The 24,368-nt window shown below is 41.3% G+C and overlaps 2 protein-coding genes across 3 annotated transcripts in view; one reads left to right on the top strand and one right to left on the bottom strand.

Moving 5' to 3' along the window:
* Positions 1 to 65: 65 nt before the first annotated feature.
* LOC128875715 (tribbles homolog 2) overlaps positions 66 to 24,368 on the bottom strand; it is a 27,929-nt gene continuing 3,626 nt past the window's right edge. Inside the window, exons 1-4 of one of the 2 annotated variants that reach the window (XM_054121552.1) lie at positions 21,812 to 22,294; positions 18,112 to 18,840; positions 9,633 to 9,934; positions 66 to 2,585 (exon numbers count right to left, since the gene is read on the bottom strand). In XM_054121552.1, coding sequence (XP_053977527.1) covers positions 2,135 to 2,585; positions 9,633 to 9,934; positions 18,112 to 18,399 — 1,041 coding nt within the window. In that variant the 5' untranslated portion in view covers positions 18,400 to 18,840; positions 21,812 to 22,294 and the 3' untranslated portion in view covers positions 66 to 2,134. Of the gene's footprint in view, positions 2,586 to 9,632; positions 9,935 to 18,111; positions 18,841 to 21,811; positions 22,295 to 24,368 lie in introns of those variants that run through there. The other variant, XM_054121561.1, reaches the window with a different exon arrangement.
* LOC128875724 (probable RNA methyltransferase CG11342) overlaps positions 22,389 to 24,368 on the top strand; it is a 26,416-nt gene continuing 24,436 nt past the window's right edge. The window contains exon 1 of the mRNA XM_054121575.1: positions 22,389 to 22,523. The gene's annotated coding sequence lies outside the window, so the exon portion shown is untranslated. The remainder of the gene's footprint in view (positions 22,524 to 24,368) is intronic.

Raw genomic sequence — 24,368 nt, 5'->3', positions numbered from 1 at the left:
TAACGATTGCAAGAATTAACGGTAGAAACTTAAAATACGATAAAACGTAGACCGTCGAGCAACAATTTATCGTGAACGCCACTTTATTTGTCTATGTACAGAACATTTTATTAATGTTTCTAATTAACGATTTAGTAGGACTTAGTGGATCGAACTTATATACATTTTAGCGCCAGCGAACGCTCTTACCATTGTACCCTGACTCAAATGATACGAGGAATCGTGCACTGAAACGACCGCATTCAATGCACAGAGAATCGCATTAGAAAATATAAAAGAAAATAGTCTCTTTCACTCATATTCAACGCACACATTCGGTAATCTTGCACTTAACAACCTTACTTTGCAGAGTTACAAAATAATTTGTATAGATATCAAATAGAAGAACACTTGGTACTTTCTTCAAACCAAACCATCAGCGAAGATCAGGAGTTTAATCGTTTAACGTTGTTTACCATCGATATCGAGTTTTCACGATCTCATAATGTTCATATGAAATCGTTCAAAATGGAAAGTGGCACAAACCGAGGTACAATTCAATTGTAATATTACTCGTTGAAAATTATTACAATTTACGTGTAAAAAGTTCGGAAAAATCTACTTCAAATTGGTATACAGCGCAACAGACAGTAATAAATAGGGTTATTATTTTTTACGAAATAGTCGGTAGAAACAGTTTTTTTTTCTATTTACTTATGGTTCATGACGAATTAATTTTGTATTATTGACGTTTAATTACTTTTCTTTAATAACACCAAATTTAACATTTCAACGAGTTCGATACATAAAGAGTTTAATTACGAATACCTACGAGTCTACTATAAAGGAAAAAGTAATTTTTAACCAAAAATTATTAATAATATCATTGTGATATTAAATCTCCTTCAAATAAACAAAATGATTCTTTTATCACATTTCATTGAATCGTAGTTCCTAATGGTAAATTATCAGCTCGTAGGTCTCTACTAACAAAAAATTCAAGCAACGATCATCTCCCATTAGACCTTCTCCAATGTTTTCCAACGAAATTTACTCTTATCCTAGGCCGGATTCTTACGTCGCAACGAAGAAACAAAAACAAGTTTCGGGATCGGAGTATCCCTCGATGCGACAGCTAACATTTAACCCTTTATTTGGTATCCTTTCGTTACATAAACATGGCTTTTACGCGTAGCCAGTGCTCAAAAGCATAGACAAGAGTTTCTATCCGATACACGTCATTTACATAACATCACATGCGAAGGAACAACAACGCGTCGTTTTAAACGCCAATATACATACAATATTCTGTGTAATTTGTGGTACAAACGGGAAAGTGATTCCTCATAGAAATGTAAGTCGAACATGCGGAATAAAATTTGTTTTGTACGGAACTGCGTTTCGAAACAAACTGATTTTTAAGAATTTCTCTATAAATCACCTCGTTTTGTTGTTTCATCTTAATTTTCAGTTTATGAATTATTTCGTCAATTTATGAGGGATGACTACAAGACAACTAGGAGGGCAGTACTATATACGCGGAATATTGAGTTAAACCTTGAGAAAGTCAGATACAAGAGGGTAGCCGATGAGTCATCATCAAAAGTGGCTGTTTCCGGAAACAGCGTCTTGCACAAAATCATTGTTTTCCGCATTTAAGGCTCGCTTTTCGGACGAAGAATCCGCCATTCTTTCCCTTTCTAGTTGTATCACGAACCACGGGTGGTGGTGAGACTGATACGATACATATTGATGACATTCAAATGATTCGATCCCGAAGTACTCAATAAGAAGTATCGAATTTCAGGTACTTGGGAATTGATATGTATCGATATTGACGAGTATCGAAAAATTGAGTTACTTTGCGCCTTAAACCCATCTCCCAACAAAGCTTGATTGATCATTTAACACACTTTTAAAGCAGTGTTTCTATTCACCCCAATTTTACAATACTTTCTAGGTGCTGAATAACTCAATTCGCCGTTACGTCATAGGATTGATCCCATCACTACCAGTACCCCGGGTTTGTCGCATAGAATCTAAGCCATGTTATGCTAGTTTATCATCGGTTCCTGACGTCTCTCTGCCAAATAGAGGATTAAGATGGAAAGCTGATTTCAGCGCGCGCGGAATATACGTTCTTCTCCCGGAAGAATCAGTCTTGAGGATTGTTAGGTAGCTCTGGTACGATTTGATCCTGAGACGAGGATCTGCTGGATGCCGTGCAGACTCGAAGGGGCTTCGAGAGCCACGGATGTCTCGGTACGTCCTCGGCGTACGGTCTTTCGGACGGTTCCTTTCTCAGCAAGGAACGTATCAGACATCGTGCTCGCGGTGTAAGACCCTCGGGTACCGCGAATTGGCCGCGTGAGATTTTCGCAAATAGGGATGCGTGTTCGGCGTCGTTGAACGGATAACGACCGACCAACATCGTGTAGAGCAGAACACCGAGGGACCAGATGTCGGCTGCCTTGCCGGAATAGGCCCTTCCCGAGCGTAGCACTTCCGGGGCCACGTACGCGGGACATCCTCTTCGATCGGTCAATTTGTCATCGTCGTCCTCCACGATCACGGCGTCCTCGAGGCTCTCCAGACGGAGCCGTGTCCTGAAAGTAGATAAATCGATACGTTAGTTACTACCGATGGAATATTGAAGTGCTGCCTAAAACATGACTAAACCAAAATTTGTGATTTCCAATTTATAATTTATACAAGTCGCTGGTAATCTCTATCGTTGAAACAACTTTAAATACACACAATTTAAAATCAAACATTTTATTTCAGTTGCTACGTTTATTTATTATTATTCTACATGTATTTAATGAAGAATCTGCAGATGGATGATACCAAACGAAGGTGATCGTTGCATGTATACGTGTAATAAATAATTTAATGGAGTCGTTGCGCGAAACGCCGAAGGGAAAAGGAAGACGCTGAAGAAATCGTGCAACCTTTTGCGTGCACGCCCGAAGGCGAAGTATTTCAACTCGGCGAGAGGACATCGCGATTGAGCCATCGCCTGGTGTGCAAACCGTCGACGAGGCATCGTCGGATACCGTGGAACAGGGCACAACGAAAGGACTCGGTGAAAGAAAGGAGAGTGCCGGCCGGCAGTTGATCAACCTGCAACGCGGAAGTCGCAGAGAGCGCGTGTACGTAATATTCCCGTCTCTTGGGTAACTTGGAGCTTTCCACGATGTTCCTTCTCACACCGGTTACGATACCCGATCGATACGCAACGCCTGTTAAGACCATGTTTCTTTTCACTTCGAAAACTGCTTTTCAACAGAAACTTGAGGATTTTTTTCGTTTAAGAGGAAAAGTCATCTTAGACGCGTGGAAATCATAATTCGACAATTTTTTTCTAGAAAATAGTTGAGTCAATAGAAGATCTGTTTACTGGGGTTTGTTATAAATTAATATAATTCATATTAATAATATTTCAAGAAAATACTCGTGCTTCTTATTTCATTTCTCTCTCGCTTCATTCGTTCACTGAAATTTTGAAATTAATGTATCGGTCGTTTCAAGTCGCGGGATGAAGAAACATTGAAATCGAATTATTGCCAAAGGTAACGTTCTTAGAATACATTTAATACACAGACAGCCGAGAATGCGCGTACGTAATATTCTCGGGTCTTGGGCAACTTTAAGCTCTCCACGATGCTCGTTCTCGTATCGCCCGAGACACTTGGTCGATATGAAATGGCGTAATCGTTCGGGAAGTGCACGCACGAACGGAGAAAAGAGTTTGTGTTAAAAATCATCATATGATTCGTATTTAATTAAAGAACAATCACGTGAGATTTTCTTAAAATCCTGTATTAAATAAATTCACAGAACGACTACCATAAGTTTCAATTCTAATTTCATATCTCTAAAAATGTGAATTTCCACAAACATCCTCAGTCTATCTTATTAGCAAACGGACAGGATATACATCGAAGTCACAGTAAGCTATTTGATCAGAAACGTTCAAATTAACCCCGGTATCCTCTACTTTCCGCAGGGCACCACTGGCTTTCGTCGCTTCAGCGAGCCGAGAAGAGGAAAGGAAGAGAGAGCCCCGGCTGCCACACGATCTTGAAAATCCGAGCGAGTGAGTGTCAATGGCCTCGAGATATCGTTTCCGAGAAGGAACCCGGTTTCACCCGGTCTCTGCTTCGGATGCACGAGACGAGCCGAGGATAGCCGTAGGCGCAGCTTTCTTCGCAAACTTTCACTCGTAAGCAAACGACTCCTACGACAGCCAGTGGGTTCAAGAACCCCGACGGTGAATTCTAGCGCGGTGATTTCCTCGAGGGACTACATTCGAGAGCGCGATTTAGAAACGACCGTGTCTCGATCGACTCTCCTTCTTTTCCGGTTCCTTTTCTCTCCTCCGACTTTCGGCTCCATTTACGACCTCCTTTGAGCTTCCACTGTCGAAGCAGCAACATTTTTATTTAATTGTACTTAATTTAATTTTATTTAATCGTACCAAAACTTGGATTCGAAGGAAACGATCTGAAGGGAGCGCAGACACGAGCTCGGAAGACTTCCGGTCGAAAGAAAGTATTCCTCCTGGCGTGGACGATGTATGCGTCCCTTTGTGTTATCAGGTAGCTTGGCCGAGACACTTGAACTCCGTAAAAAGGCACATCCGGGAAATCGTTGATTCGATCAATCGATCGGTACGTCGGTCGGTGGAACGGAAGGAGGTGCAACAAAAGCGGCACGAGGCTTTAATGGAAATGAATTCTGGCCCGGTGTTATCAGGTGATCGATTGGTCCAGGATCGAGGGACAGAGGAACTCGAGTGTCAAGAACCTTGATGCCAATGAATTCTATCGCGTCGTGCGCCAGAATTAGACGCGAGAGGCTGTGGCTCGTCGTCGGTGTAGAATTCACGACGAAGCTTTGTGAAGAGACGAAGATCGTCGCTTACAAGGATATCGCCACGTATCTGCTCGCGTCATCGCACCGCGTCACGCGCAAGTTAGATGGCAATAGCCACCGACGGAACTGTTTCAAAAGAAACACGTCAGAAGCTTACGACGAGATGCAATAGCGACGCTTAGTTTTCAACAACTTCCTCATCGAGTCCTTTTTCAGTGGTTGATTAACTACCAAGACGGTTAATTTGACGCAATTACTTGAAATTTCTTTTTCAAGTTCCTAGTTTCTTTAACATCGCTTTTGTTCAATTTACTGTTTCGTTACTACATTATTCGTATCTCTATTATTACTCTCTATACCGATGGCGCCAAGGGTTCGTCGTCTGTGCATACATGGTGCTTTTATTACGCGATACATGCAACTCCATGAAATACCGTTAAAAGTCTGTCAAACGGTTAACCGTCCGTGCTTAAAATCATATATCATTATCTTCAGTATTTCAATCACTATCATTGTGCAAAACCCATTAAAAAGCGAGCGTTACACTTGGGTATGTCTCCATATTAGACTCGACGCCTTACATTTGGTCCCGCGTGCGGATTGCGACGACGGTAATAAACACGGGCCAAATGGAACAAGGAAAACGCAATCTCCTCCTACTCGACGAAATCGGTGTGTTAAATAGCCGTGGAACGACGACAAAACTTGCTTAAGAGCGGAAGCTTACTTAGGACGGTCAGAAAGAGTTGTATATTTCAGAATTTCCTTTGGACAAACGGAAAATTTGTTGGGAACAAATTTAAGCGTATTCGGAAAAACGTTTCTTAGTGCACGTGTCGCAACTTTAGTATCAAAAAATATCTTTAATTAAGAAAGTTACGATTTCTTCAAGAAAGCTTGTGTTTTTAATTTCACATAACTCGGTTCTGAGATCAGGCGACTTTGTTAATTTAAGATATTTTTAAACACAAAGAAAGGAACCTTCTTTCGAATACCCTATAATTTATTATTAAAAAATGTTTAGTTTGTCCCCAAAAAGTTCTTGAATATGCATCTTTTTCGGACCGTTCTAGCTAAGCTTCTATCCTTTAAACCGGAATTGAAACATTGTCGATTGAATATGCACGCTCACGGTTAAGAAGACGTAGAAAATCAATACATAATAGCGAAAAAAGCTAATGTAAATCCGTGCCGGAGAGGTACACACGAGGATATTTGCATAAGCGCGATTGCCGCAAGACAGAACGATAGTTACGTACAGCATTGCGCGGCACAACCGTCGTAATCATATTTGTAACGAACGATTGATACGAAACCACCGCGTAAATTCATTTCCAACGATCGTTTCCGCGGGAAAACCATTAATTTTATTCGCGGACAAGCTTCTATGTATACAAATTAAAGTATGTTAATTCTACAGTCTCGAATAAGCCAGTACTTATTTACGTTTCGACACTTCAGAGTCATTTTTGGAACCGGCAAATATCACAACCGGATTCGCTAAATTAACATACGAATTGATGTTATTTATTGTTTCGGACAAAAAATTATAAGTGAAGACAAAAAGAGATTTTTATCGCCAAGAGCTGCGAGCACGAGACGATAGTGTTCAATTATATCGTTTTTGTTTGCTGCGACTAACTATATGCAGACGTAATATTGATTTCACGGCCCATCGGTAGGTCGCGACCCGCAGATTGAAAAACACCGCTGTAACGCAATCGCAAGGGAGAGATGTCTGGACTCGGGTTCTGGGAGGTGGAACGAACCACGCGTTTCCTAATTATACCAGCATTTCAAAATCTACCCAGCCGATGAACCAATATGCTTTTCTGGCTTGCAACATTCCCTGGCTCCCCTCCGCCTCCTCCCCTATATCTCGGTGATCTTTCCTTCTCGCTTCTCGTTATTCTACGCGCGGGAGCAGTTCACCGAGCGGCAGGAATGCGAGCGCAAGGAACGATTGGCCAACACCGAACTCAACCGACACATATTAACGCGCACGCGTTCTCACACACGCTTCTGATGTCAGTTTCTTGGTCTCTCGTTCCTTCTCCCGCCTTTTATCGCGTCACCGTCGCGACTCGCACGAACCACGAATGTTCGATTCTGGCGTCAATTTTTAGTGGGAACAGTTTGCTGAACGATCTATCTGGTGAAAATTATCTTCGTATCGTCCATTTACTGATAAGATGAAAATTATGTAATCAATGCGTGGACACGCGATCGGTGATTTCATTGGATGCATCCAGAAGGGCCACTGCCACTGATTGTATCCCGCTATGTGAGCGCTCACTGAGCTTAAAAAATTCGTCGTGCCCAAACGTACCTCTGGAGCTATCGACTGCTACCAGGAAGCGGCTTAGCAAACGGTGGTCTTCTGGATTAGTTTAGGGAGTCGTGTGACTTTGTTTACCACAGTTTCACCTCATTTTTTTTTTTTTTCAAAAGTTCAATGTTCTAAAAAAATCCCTATACAATGTTTACTTTCTCGCTTTTATTGCGCGATTCCTTGCGGACTGGTGATTCTCGGGCCAATTGAAACGACCGAACCACGTGACGCGATTATTTTTAGCATTTCAATTGGCCCAATAAACGCGGCGCGTTAGAAACAAGCAGGAAATATTTTGCACTGGCACAATCAAGAAAATCATGCACAAGCAACATGCAGGCTTGCTCACAGACTGCAAGGAATCGTGCAAGAAAACACGGTCCGCGTAAAGTGGGCTTTACATTCGAGCACATGCAAACAACACTGGAGTCTCGTTGTTGCTACAGACACGTAGGCAGGGCCGTGTCAATATATGAGCACGCTAGGCACTTGCTTGGGCGCCTCCTGTTAATTTATCCTACGTTGAATTCGCGTGTGGCACGAATTTAATTTTGAAAACGAATGGTTTTTCCATGTCAGATTTACATTGTTTCACATCGATCTTGAACTTTGTACATTTTGTTCGGGGGCCGCTGACTCCCCTAAGCTCGGGTATCTCGGGATCGCTAAGCTCGTAGTTAAGCTACGATTATATTTGTATTTCTACGAGTTGTATAGCTAAGGGGCCCCGGTGCACTATTTGGCCGGGGGCCCATGATGCTGTTAAGATGGCCCTGCACGTAGGTGCGTCGTGTATCGCGCGAATAAGTCACGTTCGATCACGAACACGCCTAGCGAATAGTTTGACGTGGCGTGGCGCGATCCGCTCGTTCCATGAATTCGTTTCCGATGAATTATCTTTGTATGGATGCGATATCTTCCGGCGCGAGTTGCAATTCTATCATTTAATTTAGTCAAATTTCTTTAGTAGAGATAGGACTGTTTGTATGTGTTAATATCCCTCAAGACGTTAAAGAAAATTTGCCAAGTTATTTTCAAAAAAGGAACAGAATCTCTCCAACTTGTTTTATAAAACGTACCTTTGAAAGTTAAAGTTTCGAAGGCATCTTATCGATGTTACTTCCCTCCCAAAATTATATATCCTTTGGAACAAAACCGAATCCTTACGAACATTTGCTATAGGATTATTAATCCGTGGTGCACTCTGCACGTGGAAGAGTACGCGAAATCGCTAATGTACAAACAAACAAACCGGAAATGATCGTGCATTACGAGAGACACGTGCCAAGAGTTACACACAAAGTTGTTACGAATAAATGTCTAAATAAAACAAGGAAAAGATCTCTGCTGTTGAGAAATCATATAAAAAAAAGATGTTTCGATAAGTCGCGTTTCGAGTGTTCGTTGCAAGAGACACGAAATTCAACATTTCGCGCAGAACTTTGATCGCTTTCTGAGAAATTGTCACCGTTTCGTTGAAACTATTGTCGAAAGGAAAGTAAAACGTCAAGAGGAGGAACCAAACGACCAATCTCGATTTAAGAACGAGTGTACAATAGGAACGCATAAACCAAGCCTCTATTCGATATCTAGTGGTAACGATAACCTTTCGAACTGATAACTGCGATAAACGATTGGAAATAAAAACAGAAAATAGAACGGAATTCATCGAAGGTAGGAGGGTTACATTGTGCGGTGTTGGGTGAAGGGGAAATTAATTTATGTAGGCGTGGAAGGCACTTCTTTTCCAAGATATCTCCCCTGTAACTCGATGGTGCAAAAGAATTACAAGCGAATATGGAAATGAAACGAATACGAACTGGTTTTCCATGGCTCTGTAACGCGAGTCCTCTCACTTCCTCGAAGAATGCCACAAACGATACGTGGGCGTATCGTATCATTAACAGTCCCGTCAAATTAGCAGACAGTTTGTCACGTTAATATCTCCCTACTTTTTACTTAAGTCATGCTTACTTCTAGGCTCAAGATCGATACAGAAACTCTCTGCACTGTACATATGCATGTTCTCTGAAAAAAGCATGCACTTATTCGGAAACATCAAACCTATTTTTTAATTTACAAGTAGACAACAAATTTCTTCAATAAACAAAGAGGGTATGAATGAACCTATGAGACTGACTGTATATATGTAACTTTGTAATTGGAGGAAGGAGGAGCAAACTAATTTATCAAACAAATTCGTTCTCTTTTACGTCTACAGTCTAATAATAACACCAACATTTTGTTATAATAATTGTATATAATAACGCATATAGACTATTAGCAGTTCTTGTAAGTATTATAGTTAAAACCCGCAGTTGGATAATAATGTTCTCCAATTTTTCCCTTCTCGGATAGCCTAATTACTCTGAGAGCAAGAGAACTGACGGGACAGGACTATTTAGGTTTGTTCGAGGGATGGGTTGATTAGCTCTCTTCTTACCTTGCTTCGTCAGCGAAGACGAATTTCCTGAGCTTGAGGTCTCTCAGCACAACTCCGTACTCGTGGCACGTAGCCACGGCCCTGGCCGCTTGCCGGAAGAGCCGTCTAGCCTCGGGTTCCCGCAATCTCCTGCGCGCCCTTACGTAGGCGTGCAGGTCACCGTGGTGGCCCTCCAGCAGCAGATACCGTCGACCTCCGGGCGCTTCCACCACGCCTGCAACTCCACTCGCCGCTCCGGTACCTTCTAATCGAAGGTGTGCCTGTAGTAGTGCCTCGCAACCTTTGTCGCCCACGGTCAACGCCTGAAATTCAGGAAAACCGTTGCGTCACTATGCCGCTCTACACCTGGGGTCGAGGATTGGGAAATCATTCGACAGGAAGGACAAATTCACAAGTCCGCGCGAGGTACGCACGTTTTCTTTCGTCGTCGTTCCGTGGGTTCCTGTAATTCAGTGGAAATGGAGTGGGATAACGGGTGAATCTGCACGTATACAAATTAGATACGACCACCTCTGGTAACGGGCCATGATTATTGTTGGATGAGCTCGGGCACTTCTGAAATGGTTACTTGAAATGTTATTTCGAATAACATATATAATGTGTTATTTGAAATAATAATGAAATTGTTCTTCAAAATGATATGAGATGCGAGAATCATGTACACGACGACTATGAATTTAAAAGCGATGATAGATGAAGCAGTAAACAATTAACAGAGGAGTTTCAATAAATTCGTATCGAGTTGTTCCTTTACTAAATCGTTATTTTTACTCAGTCGTTCCATCTTGTACGTTCAACTTCGTCTACAGTCGTCACAAACCGTTTAGATTACACAACTAGAAGTCCAACGTACCTCGGATCCTTTCGATCAACTGTTACACGAATTACGCTAGCTGCACCCTATGCAAATTTTACCTACTTCATCACAGGATCGAAACGGTTGTCAACTGTACATAACGTACTCGTGAAACTAGTTCTTACGCAGGTCCCTTTAAGAAATACGATTCATACGTCAACGTTCTCAATAACGCGCACAATATCTGCCATTGTGTTAGATAATTGTACGTTAGCATTGACCGGTTAATACGGATATCCGCGGCGAGCAGACAGCACAAATATCCGCAACCCTCGGTTGCGAATGTACTTGGCGAATGCTTTTAATAAATTTCGTCCTACAGCGACAACGCTCGAGTACTGTAAAATATATCACGGATAATCGTTCGATCACTTACGCTTTTAGTTATCGTTTATCGTGGGCATGATACGAGCGATCAAAACCCGTCGATCATCGATCACCCGAAATTTATATTGGAAAACAAGATCGCACAACCGTTTTTGCGGATCATGACGATAATGACTCGTGCGGTAAATTTAGAACAGGAAAGTCAATTTAATCATTTCTCGAAGAAAAAGAGTTGACAATCGTCGAAACCTTGGACACAATACTGAAAGAAAAGAAGAATAATCGCCCAAGGTTGCGAATCTTCGCAACCCGTCGTCCTATGTCGATCACGATCGACGTTCAAGGTCTGCACAATTGCATCCGGCTACGGAATACTCGAGGAACGGTGTTTTTTCCAACCACAGGCCTAATTATCTTAATTAGGGACCGAACTCGCGGTTGATCGATCGAATATCACCGAACAAACGTGTCACGGATTTGCTGTTTTCGTTACATGGAACGCGGGAGAATTAATCCATTATTTCAAGGGTTTTTGATCCCATCTCGATGTTATTGCGAATAAAAATACACGGATACTGCACAAGAATCTATGTTAAAAATACTTTGTCGAGGATTTTGCAAAACGAGTCGATAAGGGAGGAGCACACGAAATCTTGGCTACTTTTGAAACTTTGTTCGTCCGGTCGTTCGTCTCGCGTTTCGAAACCTGACACGGTTTCGAAACTCGAGTCCCATTAGTTTAATAAGGGCACAGTGCGTTCTTTACGAAATCGAGCCCGGTGCCGATCGATCATTACTTTTCGAATCCTCGAACATCTATCGCTGAGGAGCAGCGACGTTCACGGTGCAAAAAGGACAGAAAAATTCGAATCTAATATTATTCGTTGCTAAAACCTCTATTTCAACACGCGTGGGATAACAAAAAAATTGTTGCCTTCGTTGAAGATCGACAAGACAAATTTATCGCCAACTTTTTTTATACTGCTTGCGTCCCCGCTGCTTGCAGAGGACACAAGTGCTCGTTTTACTGCGGAAAACTCCGAGTTTTAATTGCTTCGCGGTCTTTCGTCAGAAGACTAACGCAACAGACTTTTTCACAAGGTCTTTCAAATTTGCCTTTCGATTGCGCCAAACCACGTTTGTGCCGTCTGACAGACAGACAGCGAGCGATTTATGGTTTTCGTTACGTGTTGGCCGAAGATTCTAAGACCTCGGGCAAATCGTAAACGCGAAGATCAAAAAATTACTTTTCTCCTCGGGGGCAACGAGGTCGAACTCGCGAAACTCTTTAATTAAAAGGGGAAATCACATCGTGAGACCAAATATATAAAAGTACATTTGTTAATTTTTTCAAATCGTTTCGTATAAAAATTTGTGAGATATTGTTTTTTTTTTTTAAACTACATTTCTCCAATTCGTGGGAACGATAACTCACAAAACTAATCGACCAATCGTTTTAGTAATCCTAACACTTTAAAAATGAATCCAGAAAGCAAACGTTTATAGCTTTGCTCTGTAAACATATCTCGACGAAAACAGTTGCGACACGGTTTTCGACGAGCTCATCCCGTTGGAATAGACGTTTCTTTGCAGACTTCTTAGCACAGTTGTTTTCGGTTACATCACGATTTCAGATTAGACACGGAAAGTTCAGACAGTCAAATAGACTCGAATGGGAACAATGAATGTGGGAATAGTCGACTTTTCGGTCATTTGCTTGACCCTCTTTAGGAGACGCGAAATTGTTGAAAAATATATCATTGATTCGATCATTTTTTAAGCGATTTTGTAATTGAGAAGATTAGGCCAGAAACAATAAGTTATCTCGAAAGGACAACAATACCAGATTGAAATTTAAATAAAATATCGAGGACGCGGCACTGGACCTAAGTTCGATGAGCATATACGATCGCATGTATTTCGTTCGAATGACCAGGCTCTACCAATTGAGCTATTTAGGCCAACGACGAAGTTAAACTGCGCTGGACGCGGTCAGTGCCTGGGCGGTTAACCGTCTAGGAACTCCTGTGTGCTATTGGCCAATTCGATGGTTGAGATTCCACCTAAAACTGTAGGTCTTCGGTGATCGATATCAAACAATGTTGGTTGGGAACGAGAGTCGAACAGAACTCGTTCGTTCCAAGATACTGTTAGGCCTTTCTCTTATGAACCCAACGTCGCTATTTTATCTAAAAAATTTTAACGAAAATTATTTTTCCGTAATAAACCACAGCGAACAGATCTTCCGTTAAGTAAATTATTCTCGGAAAAGAAATCGTCGAATACAGCTATGATTTAACAACCAGGCTTCCCCTCTTAAGAATACAAATTACAGTCATATTTTATTTAATAATTCTAACAGTTTGCTTAAAAGATTTAATACGAGTCCTTCTATCAAATATTTCGTGTAAAATCGTAATAAACGTTCGCGGATTTCCAAGTTACGATTTTTGGGGACCCGTCGGAGCATCCGACGTTGAATTTGGTCGGAAGCTGGACGCGCTTGCGAAAGCGTGTCACGCAAGGCCCTGAGTCGATGTAATCGTCAATTAAATTAAACGGCCCTGGCTTTAGAAGCGATTATGAATAACGGGTAGCGACGATATGACGAAGTAAAGGCGAGGTGAGGCAAGGTGCAGCCTTGTATTTGTTCGCGAGCCGGGTGATGTAAGCGCAGGCGCATTGTATAACGTCACGATTGTAAAATGTTAATGGAAACGCGGCGCACAGCAGCTGCTATGGTGAGAACGTGTGCGGTAGACACGTTCTCACACATCGTCACTCACGAGACTCCCCTACATAGAAACGAATTAAGAGGGGAAACCGCATCGGGAGGTCAAATTTTCAATATTTTTTCGTTAATTTTTTGTACAGAGAAGAATTCATGTTAACGCCTTTAATTGAAGACCAGCTTTGTTTTGCACAAGATTTATTGCCGTGGGCCTCGCAAACTGTACAACCGTCACTGCACATCGTGCGCATGTAGAAAGGGGGCTTTACGTTGGCGCCTTTAGGTCTACAGAATCCGAGACATATTAAGCTGTTGAACATGTGCACTTCCGTACCAGATTTCCACGCAATCGGGGAGTGGGATAGGTCTGCGTTTATTTGCGGAAAAGAAGATAACGTTATCGTGACCAACGCTAGGAAAAGTTACGACGCCTACGAGAACGTGTTCGTATATTATTTACGAGATGTATTCGCTTTGTGTACAATCCGCGTTGCGGCGACACCGAAAGGAAAATTCTGGGACAAAGTAAATCATTCGAGAGAAATTCTTGTTTTCTCCTTTGGTTACCTCATATGGAAAACATTTTTAATGTTGAAATACTGTCTAGGAAATCTAAGACGAAACAATAGATATAAGTACGATCATCTCACAATTAACGCGTTATTTTATTTCATAATTATTTTCGACCAATTTAAACAATACTACAAACAATATAATTTCAAAAGTGCCCAGGTCTGTTTCTATAACAAAGATAAAAATTCAAATGGACTACTTTGATGGTTTCACTGTTAAAAAATGCTACCAGATAACATTTAGCATAGGAAATGTATTTCTTATAACACTCAAAACGTTGCCTCTACTTTCAATTGGTCTATATGTTGTAACAACACTGCAATTATCTCTTGACTAATAAAGTAGTCGTATTTAACTTAACTCTAGAACAACTTATTACGAAAGTAACTAGCCAACGACGCTAATTACCAATAAGAATTAAATTCAACTTTTACTTTTCGTCAATTCGTTTCAAGTTTAGGCTGAAAGCGCGCAAAGTTGATAGCTATAGCTCGTTCCGGCGACTCCTTCGTCAATCAGCAGGGTCATTTTGATTATACCCCACGAGTCAAGTGTTAAAGCGATCCACGGATCGTTGCAATTGCGATCCAATTTTTCCGAGGAGCGAAAAACTCGGCTGTAGACAAATTTGGTTAGTTACGTCGACGATATCTCGCAACGAGCCTCTCGGAGGAAGTTTCGATCGACCCGAACATTAGCGAACCGTTACGTCCTGACGTTTCATTGTATAACTGCTGTTCCATTGAAAATTGTATGCAGCTGCGCAACGAATGCACCGTTCCGGTAGATACAATTATAACAACGCGTGGCTCGTCGAGGAATTTTTAATTCACGATGTTTACGTGCCTAAAGGCTGTTATCTAACCCTCTGCCGATCACCGTAACTAATTTGCCACGAGTTAGAGCGAAGAGTACCACTATGCGAGATGACCAGATGCTTTTACATCATGGCGTTCTCTGACGTTTACCAGAAAGTATGAAAGTGGTTATCTAATGTCATAGTTACATTATAATAATGTGGACAGAAACTAGTAGGGAAAGAAATATTATTTTTATGTATAAGGTGTTTCGTTTGAAGCTATCGAGATAAAGTTATTTGGTACGTTATATGGGACATTTAATATGAAATATAAATTTGCATAAAGATCCGCGGTTTGGACATTACTTATTTTCACCGATAAACCTACTATGCCAAGTTCCCACAAACGTCTGCAATGAAACAAAATAGAAAATTCTAGACATCTTGGTAAAATGTGAACAGAAGCGAGACTTTCTAACGCGATAAGTAATTCGATTGCAATTTCTGGAGCACGTTCGTCGTTTCTTGTTGCAAGCATAGAATGCTACCCGGAAGATTGGTCGCACAACAAAATGCACGAATACCTCAAATAAATTACGTCGAATTATAGCGACGAGTTACGTCAACAACCTCAGAGGAGGTTTTATATAGCGGAAACGACGACTTCGCGATCGGTTACGCCGGGTGCAACGTGTTTATACGACAGTGATTCTCAAAAGAAGATGTGGAATTTTGTTAAGTCTTGAGATTTTACACGGATATCGCGATATTTCAAAATTATAAGGGTAGACAGACGAGATATTGTTGAAAACAAACAATTCGCATCATGTTATTTGTTAAAATAACATTAAATAATCAAATTTACTATTCAATTCATACAATAAAATTATATTTCACGTCGAACAAAAAAGTCTTATCGAAATAATTGTTAAATTGAATACAATTTGAATTCCTATACAAGTTTTTTTTGTATTATTTGAATAAGATTTCGCACATCTCTGGGTTGGAAACCACTGACGGGATAGTCTATTCGCATTTCTGCATGGTGCAAGCGCAACAGAAGGTGAAAAAACAATGAAAATTCTTTCACGAAAGCATAGTTGGACTAATGCCGTATGATTCCGAAACGTTAATGCTACGGTGATTATAACAAGGATGTTATAAACGCCATTGTGTGACTACACGAAACGAACAGCTGCTTAAGATACCGAGTCTCAAAGGATTAATCGAATACAGGTAGTGGCTACAGTCACTGTCAGGCAATGTCGACACTGATCCATCATTCTCTTGTTTGCAATTCTGTCTTCTGTAAATTATTTCCGCGAACAGTTTTATCGGTTTCAAGAGAAATTAACGCAAAGAATGGAAAACCGTGTTCAATGATAATGCAGTATTTTCGAGAATTATTACGTATACATATATACATACGCGTACATAAATGATATCACACAAAAAATGGCCAGGTCTGGTCTCAAAATAAGTACAAAATATTCGCGCAACTTTACATCCGCGTGTAACTCTAAAAACAATTTCTCGTGTTTGAAGGTAAAGATTGCGCCATCCAAGGTTTGCGTTCTTAAAACAGCAACGTTCATTAGAAATGCAACAACCGCGGGATTTAATTGCGAGAAACGCGGTGAAGGTTGACGCAAGAACATTCTGAGGATCTTTTCTCAGAGAGTGACACGCACGCACGCTTTAATACCGATGGGTCCTATAAAATAGCAACGACAATGGAAGTAACGGTCGTTTGTTACGCGAGAAGACGGCACCGGATGACCGGATGACATACAGGAGGTCCGCTACTTTTTCTAACCAGTGTAACCGTACTTGCGCGGTCGAGGACACGCTCTAAAAACCATGCTCTCTCGTAAATATTAACTCTGACAGTCGTCATGAAGCACCGTTCATAGCTCTCGACTTCCGATTCCGGATATCCCCTTTACGCGGATGTTTAGTCTCAACAAATACGACAAGAAGCGATCTCTCTCACTAACATCAACAAAAGCGTTTATTCGCGTGCACGATAAATCGAGCGTCGGAGCGTGAGTGTGCACATTATCGTAAACAAGAAGCAAGCGACCGTCGCGTCGTCCAGCGCGAACCAAAATAAAGCACACCAAATTTTTCCCATCCGGGGTTACGTATCGGTGGCATCGACCGATAACGCGTGAACCGCTCGCGGCCGACCTGAATACAGGCGAAAAGCCTGCGGGCGACAGTTTAGAAAGGTGATTTTCATCGATACAAACGTGTATACTTTTATTGGACATGTTCCGCGACGTTGTTGCACACCTGCCTTCGAGTCTTACGTGACATATATCCTGGAGGCAGGATGCGTTTGCTCTATCAAGGATAAAACACGAAACGTTTCGAAACCGCTGATTGCTTCTTTTTTTTCCTACGTCGACTGCAACGTTAAAAGAATTTTACCGTCGGATACTATTCTGTGTACGTTGATTCTAGGCTGGGACTCTTTTATTATAGTGGCCATCGAATTAGAATCACTTAAATTTTTCATGTCTTTCGTGTTTTTAGTAAAATCGAAAGGCATACATTTGTAATTACATTGTAATTACAAGAGTGAACTTCTCGATGGTATTGAATTTTTAAAAAAGAAAATTCCCAACAAGTATAAACTGTGCAATGTGTAAAAGGAAGTTGCAATAAACCGACCACGTAGGTGTAATTAACCAATTACCTTATTAAATGCGATTAAACCGAAATAAGTACGAGTAATTTGAATAGTGGGTGCAACTTGATATTTCTTCGATGTAACGAATACGTAGAGCGTAACGTTATTGTTGTTTCAAGTGCAACTCGACAAGGGTTGCACAATTATCCACCGAGCCTATTGCGGCATTCACATCCAGCTAACTTGGCTAATTGGCAAATAACGGAATGAAACATCTACAATTTTTTATGTGTTCTTCGCTTGATAAAAGTTCCAATCTGGATTACACTATGAAAAGTACGTTCAACGAATAACAGAATTTTATATGTATATATACGAAATGTAAAAATTAAGAAATAGCTGAAAAATGACAGAATCCGACCTAACCTTGACGTTCTATCTCGTGACTCGGATTAGAGTGTCTATAGTTTTAGCTTGTTACCGTAAGGACACGTCGCATCGAAGAACCCTATTCTAATAAATATCGCGAATAGACAAGGTTGAACGTTCGAGACTCACCTTTGCGACGAGCTGCTGACCGCTGTGTACGTCGACACATCGGTACAGAGCGCTCCCCTCGGCCGGACCAAGAAGCAGATACCGATCACCAAGTATGGCGGGTCCATGATGATCGGTGGGCAACGGTTCGTAACTAGGGAAGACTACCGGCACCGGGTTCGTCTCGTCGCTCGTAGGCTGTTGACTGATCTCCTGGTTATTGTTCGGACAGAACAGAAACTTTCCATTGTTGGTGCGAGTCACTTGCAGATGTAGAGGATGCTGCCGGGCGGCGGCTGTCACTCTCATATTGTGCCGTTTTCACGCACCCACCGTTATTTTTCTTTTACACTCGCGACACTACCACCAACGACTTGCTTTCGTTTATTGCTCCTTCTTTTTTTTTATACGCAACAAAAGTTCTAGTCTCAGGCAGCGAGCGTGCGCTCCATCGGATCCGAACAGTTTTAAAAATCGTAATTATTGTCAGTCGACCGTTAAACGGAAAAATTCCATGAACACACTTCACGTCACAAGATTACCAACGTGGTAGATGCGACAGTCATCGATTATCAACGGGCCGAATTAACGACTGAAAGCTCTATGGATAAGAACGCCGTAGTAGATACGAGTTAACTATAGTTAAGAATATCACTTGTGCTTGGGCCCATGCAGCGTTGCTTCGTGTTACCGCTGGATCCTTGGACGGAGATCGTATCTGATATAGTAGGACCGTATTTCAAGAAGGCTCTGCAACATAGAAGAAAATAAAACATTAACGAAATGGGCCAATCGAATATCTTCTAGAGAATATTTAAGGATATCGCTTATCGATATAATAAACACTACAATAATGGTTTTGTCAATCTTAACACTTTACCGACAGATAGTCTATTTCCCATGGTAACTACTGGTTCAACTTATCATCAGAACAACGTGTTCAAATATAACCTGAATTAAAGTACGTATTTCTATACATATACGCCACACGTGATGAAGGATCGCTTGCGTGAGTAACAAAGAAAAAAAATGACGGATACTTCTATAACCAGTTATCCGAGGTAAAAAGCGAGCATTTATCCTTGGATAAATGCTGATTCCGATACCCAATGTTGCAGATCTACCTACAACGCAATACTATACGCGTAAAATTCTTCATTTATTTACCGTATTCGTAATGGAGTTCGAACGACAAGAGTTCCGTTCATTAACTCTATGTGATTCACGGACAATTTCAAAAGACGACGTTTCGACATTCGTCCTGCCTTGTGCGCAATTTCTATGGAGAAGGGGACACCGTAAGGTCAGGGATATCGGTATAAGGCGGTTGTTGCGCCTTAACGTTCTATCCAGCCAAGGAAGCCGAGTTGCAGAAAAATGATAAAACGTGATGCAAGATAATCCCTCGGGCATTATTAACGCCACTAATGGCAAGCCGAATTTATATCGAAGGTTTTCTGGTCTATTTTTATCTTATTACGCGTGACAGATAGTAACTCGCGTACAGTTTATTGTCTCGTTTCAGTTACCCTTTATGTTAAGCGTGGAAATTAGTTCTATGTTTACGTTCAATCGTTTATAATTGTAGTTTAAGTAAAAACATTCGAAGCTTTCAAACTTTTCAATCTGGTCTCATATTGAATGCAATATAATATGTAGACTACGATGAATCTATACATAACCTAAATAGTGGTGTAGGTTTCAAAATGTTTTCATATAAAGAATGTTATATGAATTTAATTAAAATAAGAGTTAAATATGATTTGTCATAATTAATTGTATTGACAAAAGTAACGAGTGTAATCTTCCTTCTGTGAATATTGTTTCGCCAAAAACGACTGTCGAAACTCGAGGATATGTAAATTCCGAGTCCTTGACGGTATGCAATGCGAGATTCGTCGCGAGGAGACCACGAGAATTCGAAATTGAGACAAAATTACAAGTTACCGGCAACCATATTTATTTACCACGACATGCAGTTTCGTTTAGATTCTACCTATTATAGCCTTCAAATAACATATACGTACGTTAACCTTGAAAATAGAAAAAAAAAATCCAAGCTTGTAATCACAAACTCGTATTACACAATTGACTATATAGCTCGAGTTTATCGTTGTCACAAATTGCGACTATCGGGATATTCGCGAAACGCGCCATTACGATGATATCAACGCACTTGCGCAAAACTCCTGCCGTTCCAAACATCAGGGATGTGTGTGACAAGTGTTCACCCCACTGGTTTTCTTGGAAAGATAATCAATGGTCGATCGCAAATCTAATTCGTCATTTTTATCTCAAGATTTACTGATACATCTAATGGATATGCCCGACATCGATGAATCGATGAATGATGTTTGCCAACATCTTCCTACGTATATTTACGAGCTGAATTTAAGTAAACAAAGTTTTGCGAAGTTGAGTAGAAAAAGTATTTTCGCGTAGTTCTGAAATTTTTAATTAAATGTATCGAGTCAATAACGAAACGAAAACACCAGTTGCTATGAAACAAGACCCACGTGTCTTATAGTCAAATTACGAATCGTTCACGATCTCCTAATTTTAATCTACATTGCCTTCGTCCACTACAGATCGTTGCACTTTCGTCGCTATTTTAATATCAATTTTATATCATCCTTAAACATGTGACATACGTTTTAGGTTAGGTTAGGAATTTCACGATACTTTGTTCACAGCGAAAATAATCGATATTCGTGTACATATAACACGGTAAACTGCCGTAAAAAAATTATCAATGCCGACTACATTCGTTAGATTTCTCGATTTGTTGAAAAACATTGTTATCTTCGGATCGCGCAACGAATGACATTCGAACATAAAGTCAGTCATGTGCCGACAGATCGAGGAGCCCTGGAACTTTTCCGTGTCCCCTATCCACGTTTATTGAATGAACGAGAATCTGACGAAATAGCGAGCTGGGAATTTAGTAAAGCATTGCGTCCACGGGGTTGCGCGTGTCGAAACGCGTGAACACTAGCCACGCACACTACCAAGTAGACAGCAGAGAGCAGATATCCTTCGGTAAGGTCAAAATGGCGGAGTTTCACAGTTGTCACGGCGATATTGCGGGCACCGGTTGCATTAATAGCGCGCGAACGTGACGCAATACCGCGAAATAAATTGCCTAATACGTCCGCTCACGCAGTCCATGACTTTCTGTCGATGGGTTGCGTCGGGCCTTCGTCAAACTTCCTAATGCGAATTGAACAGAGATCAACTGATGACAACAAATTACAGTTTCGATTTTGGAGACATGGAAGCCTACAGACACTTATTCGAGTCGTGGCACGCCTGCTCCCGACAATTTATAGATACGGTCAGTTCCGAATTAAGATTTCCTAAAACCACTGCATCGATTCGACCCTGGATGTTAACCGTCAACTTTTCGAGCCTCTCGCGTCAGTTTAAAATTCCAATTGATTAAATTGTCAATTACGAAAGTAAACGACTTGATAGGAAACGAGAGCAGGGGTGCATTGCTATCGGGGCATAGCGCACCAAAGTAAATACATATACATGTATGTATGATACGAGTAAAGAGCCTGGCATCGATCCGGTACGCGTCAATAATAATCACTGCACTTTGCACTGTACTCGCGCGAGGTCAATACGCAATATACGTGTAATGCGTACACAATTCGCGATGCTTTCCCTTCTTTCTCTTTGAATATGTTTGGCGTACAGCGAGACAAGCATGTATTACCTTTATAATGTTCTTCCTGTTGTCGCCGTACGTTCCTGAACGGGTGTCTGGGATGATGAAACGGTCAGACGTAGTCGATTTATCCCCAAAGACGTTGTTGACAAACCGCCGTCTGCTCGAAAAACGAATTCCCGGATGGTACCGGGTGTATTGGATTTTCGAATAGCGCGCGTGCGTTGGATCAAACCTGGCCTCTTCCTGTTAGCTTCTACCTGGATGGTGGTTGGTAGTGTCTTTCTCCTCACGACTCGCGCGATTCGTGTTCGACCAGCCGTCGAGTTGATGTTCCTCTTTCGTCACGTAGACTACGAGATGTCTTCGTGAGAAACGTGGAGAGCTGAGCGGTTACGGAACGAGGGAGACGGTGCAGAGAGATTTGTATCCCACGCAACGGACGGTCCAACGTTTTGGGCCGACCCTCCGCTCAGAAACGACGGCGGCAGCAGTAAGAGCAAGCACAAACCGATCGCGCCATTGTGCAGCAAACGACTGAAGCCACGGTCGCCGCCTCAAATTGTCGGACGGAATCGGTGGCTGAGTAGCGTGGTGGGGGACGGTCGCGCGTGCGCGTTACGGTGTAACGGCAGTGTCAGCGCAACGAACCAGTGGAAACGGTGCCCCTCGTGTACTTTTCGACTTTTGTGCAAATGTGTCTGAAATTTTCGGCGGAAAATCGTAAACGGAGAAAGCTTTTTCCTCTAAATTTTCTACGGTAAGATACTTTTTAGTTTTTCTAATCGCTAAATAACGAAAGCATCGATAATATAAATGAACTCCGTGTTGGATAATTTCGAAGCAATTATACTTTAAATACACGCTTGAACTTGTGTCGATACTTTTATCACCTGTATGTTTTTAATTAGATATATTTAATATTATTTCTCTTCTTTAATGCGCGCAATAGCTTGTTTTTGTCATATGCGTAACAAAATTGTAGTAGTCACGAATGGTGTATCAACTTTAGGGAATTCCCATTGAAAGAAAAACGGTTGATATTGTAATAAGAAATGTAATTGCTTGAACATGTTATCGGAAACGATACCGTGGACACCAAGTAATTAAGGCACAAAGATATTAATCCTAACATAAACATATATCTTTTCGTTTCCCTATTGGTCACATTATCGATTCACCACTTCTATCTTTGACTTTAATGACACTTGCAATTACGCTTTTAATTTACGATTAATCGTCGCCGGTGATGCAACACGCGGCCAAGTTACAAGACATTGTAGAATATTGATAGGGAACGGTGGAACACGAGTTCATCGCATCGTCGAGACGATAAACAGGTGGCACCGCCACTTTACAATACGGTACTGGCCACATCAGTGCGTACGTGGGCATCCTAAACCGCGACACGCGGTCATAAGTATACGCAAATGTTTCGTGCGCTTACAACACCTTATCTGTAACACTAATTACTTGGTTTACATCATCCAAATGTTGGCAACTTATTAATCGTATTGATCTGAGATTCTTGACATTTTTCACGCGCATAGTAATCGTGTTTCGTAACAGAAACACGCACATGGATATCTAATCCGATGTCTATTCATTCGGTAATAATTCCTTAAAATTATCGAACGGGTTCGATTGGCCGAAACGTTTTTTTCAATGAACGAAAACCAGTCGTAAGAAAGCAGATTCCTTCCAAGATATTCGTTTCGCATAAACGACGTGCCCTTGACCTACCTTAACGTTCCTTAGCAACCGCAGGAGACACACTTTGAACAATCGTCGGCGACTAAGGGCATATAACCTCACCCACGTACTTTGGCATGACCGTGAGAAAATGATCATCGTTACACGTATTTTTTGCCGCGATGAAATAGAAGCATGTTGCCGCTTTTCAGTCATTTCTTAACCCTTTAGGAACGGGCGTGGCAAACGAGCCACGTGATACTTTGCCGTTTCTAGGCGGATGTGGAATTATGATTATTTACTCCATACAATGTCCGCCTTTGTAACAAATACCTTTGTATTTATATTATTTACACGAAACACCTTGCATGTTGTACATCGATAATAAAAATGACACACAAATTTATTATTTACACAATTTCTTGGAAATATTCGAAAGCGTTATATTTAATTCCCCGCAGCTATCTCTTTGCAGTATCGAATTTCCAACACACTTTCAAACTCGATTCGCTTAACAATGAAACGATAAAAGGAACCTTCCAAACAATTTCCGGTTCAGAATTCAAATCTTCAAACGAATTGTACGCAAAGATAAGTTGCAGGTTTTAAAACGCTCCGGGTGATATCTTTAAATCTCGTCAATGTCGTCGAGTCGATATTGATAATTTCCCAAAATAATAAGTCTGTGTAATGGTGCTTTCGTGACGCAAATTGCAGTTATCAAATTACAGAAAAAATTATCGCTCAAAGTTATCGTCGAAACGTCGCGGTGTTTTCCCTTGGAAAGTACATTCGTACTCTGATGCAACGTACAATATGCAAAATCGGCGAAGATTATTGTAACGTGGTCTCGTACATTCGTGTGTACTGTATATCTGCCTGAAGAGATATGGTTGATTGCGTGGTGTTCGGA

Source organism: Hylaeus volcanicus, chromosome 1, assembly GCF_026283585.1.
Source record: "Hylaeus volcanicus isolate JK05 chromosome 1, UHH_iyHylVolc1.0_haploid, whole genome shotgun sequence".
Classification (NCBI taxonomy): domain Eukaryota; kingdom Metazoa; phylum Arthropoda; class Insecta; order Hymenoptera; family Colletidae; genus Hylaeus; species Hylaeus volcanicus.
Note: the sequence above shows the minus strand (reverse complement) of the source record. Positions and strands in the feature narration are given on the sequence as shown.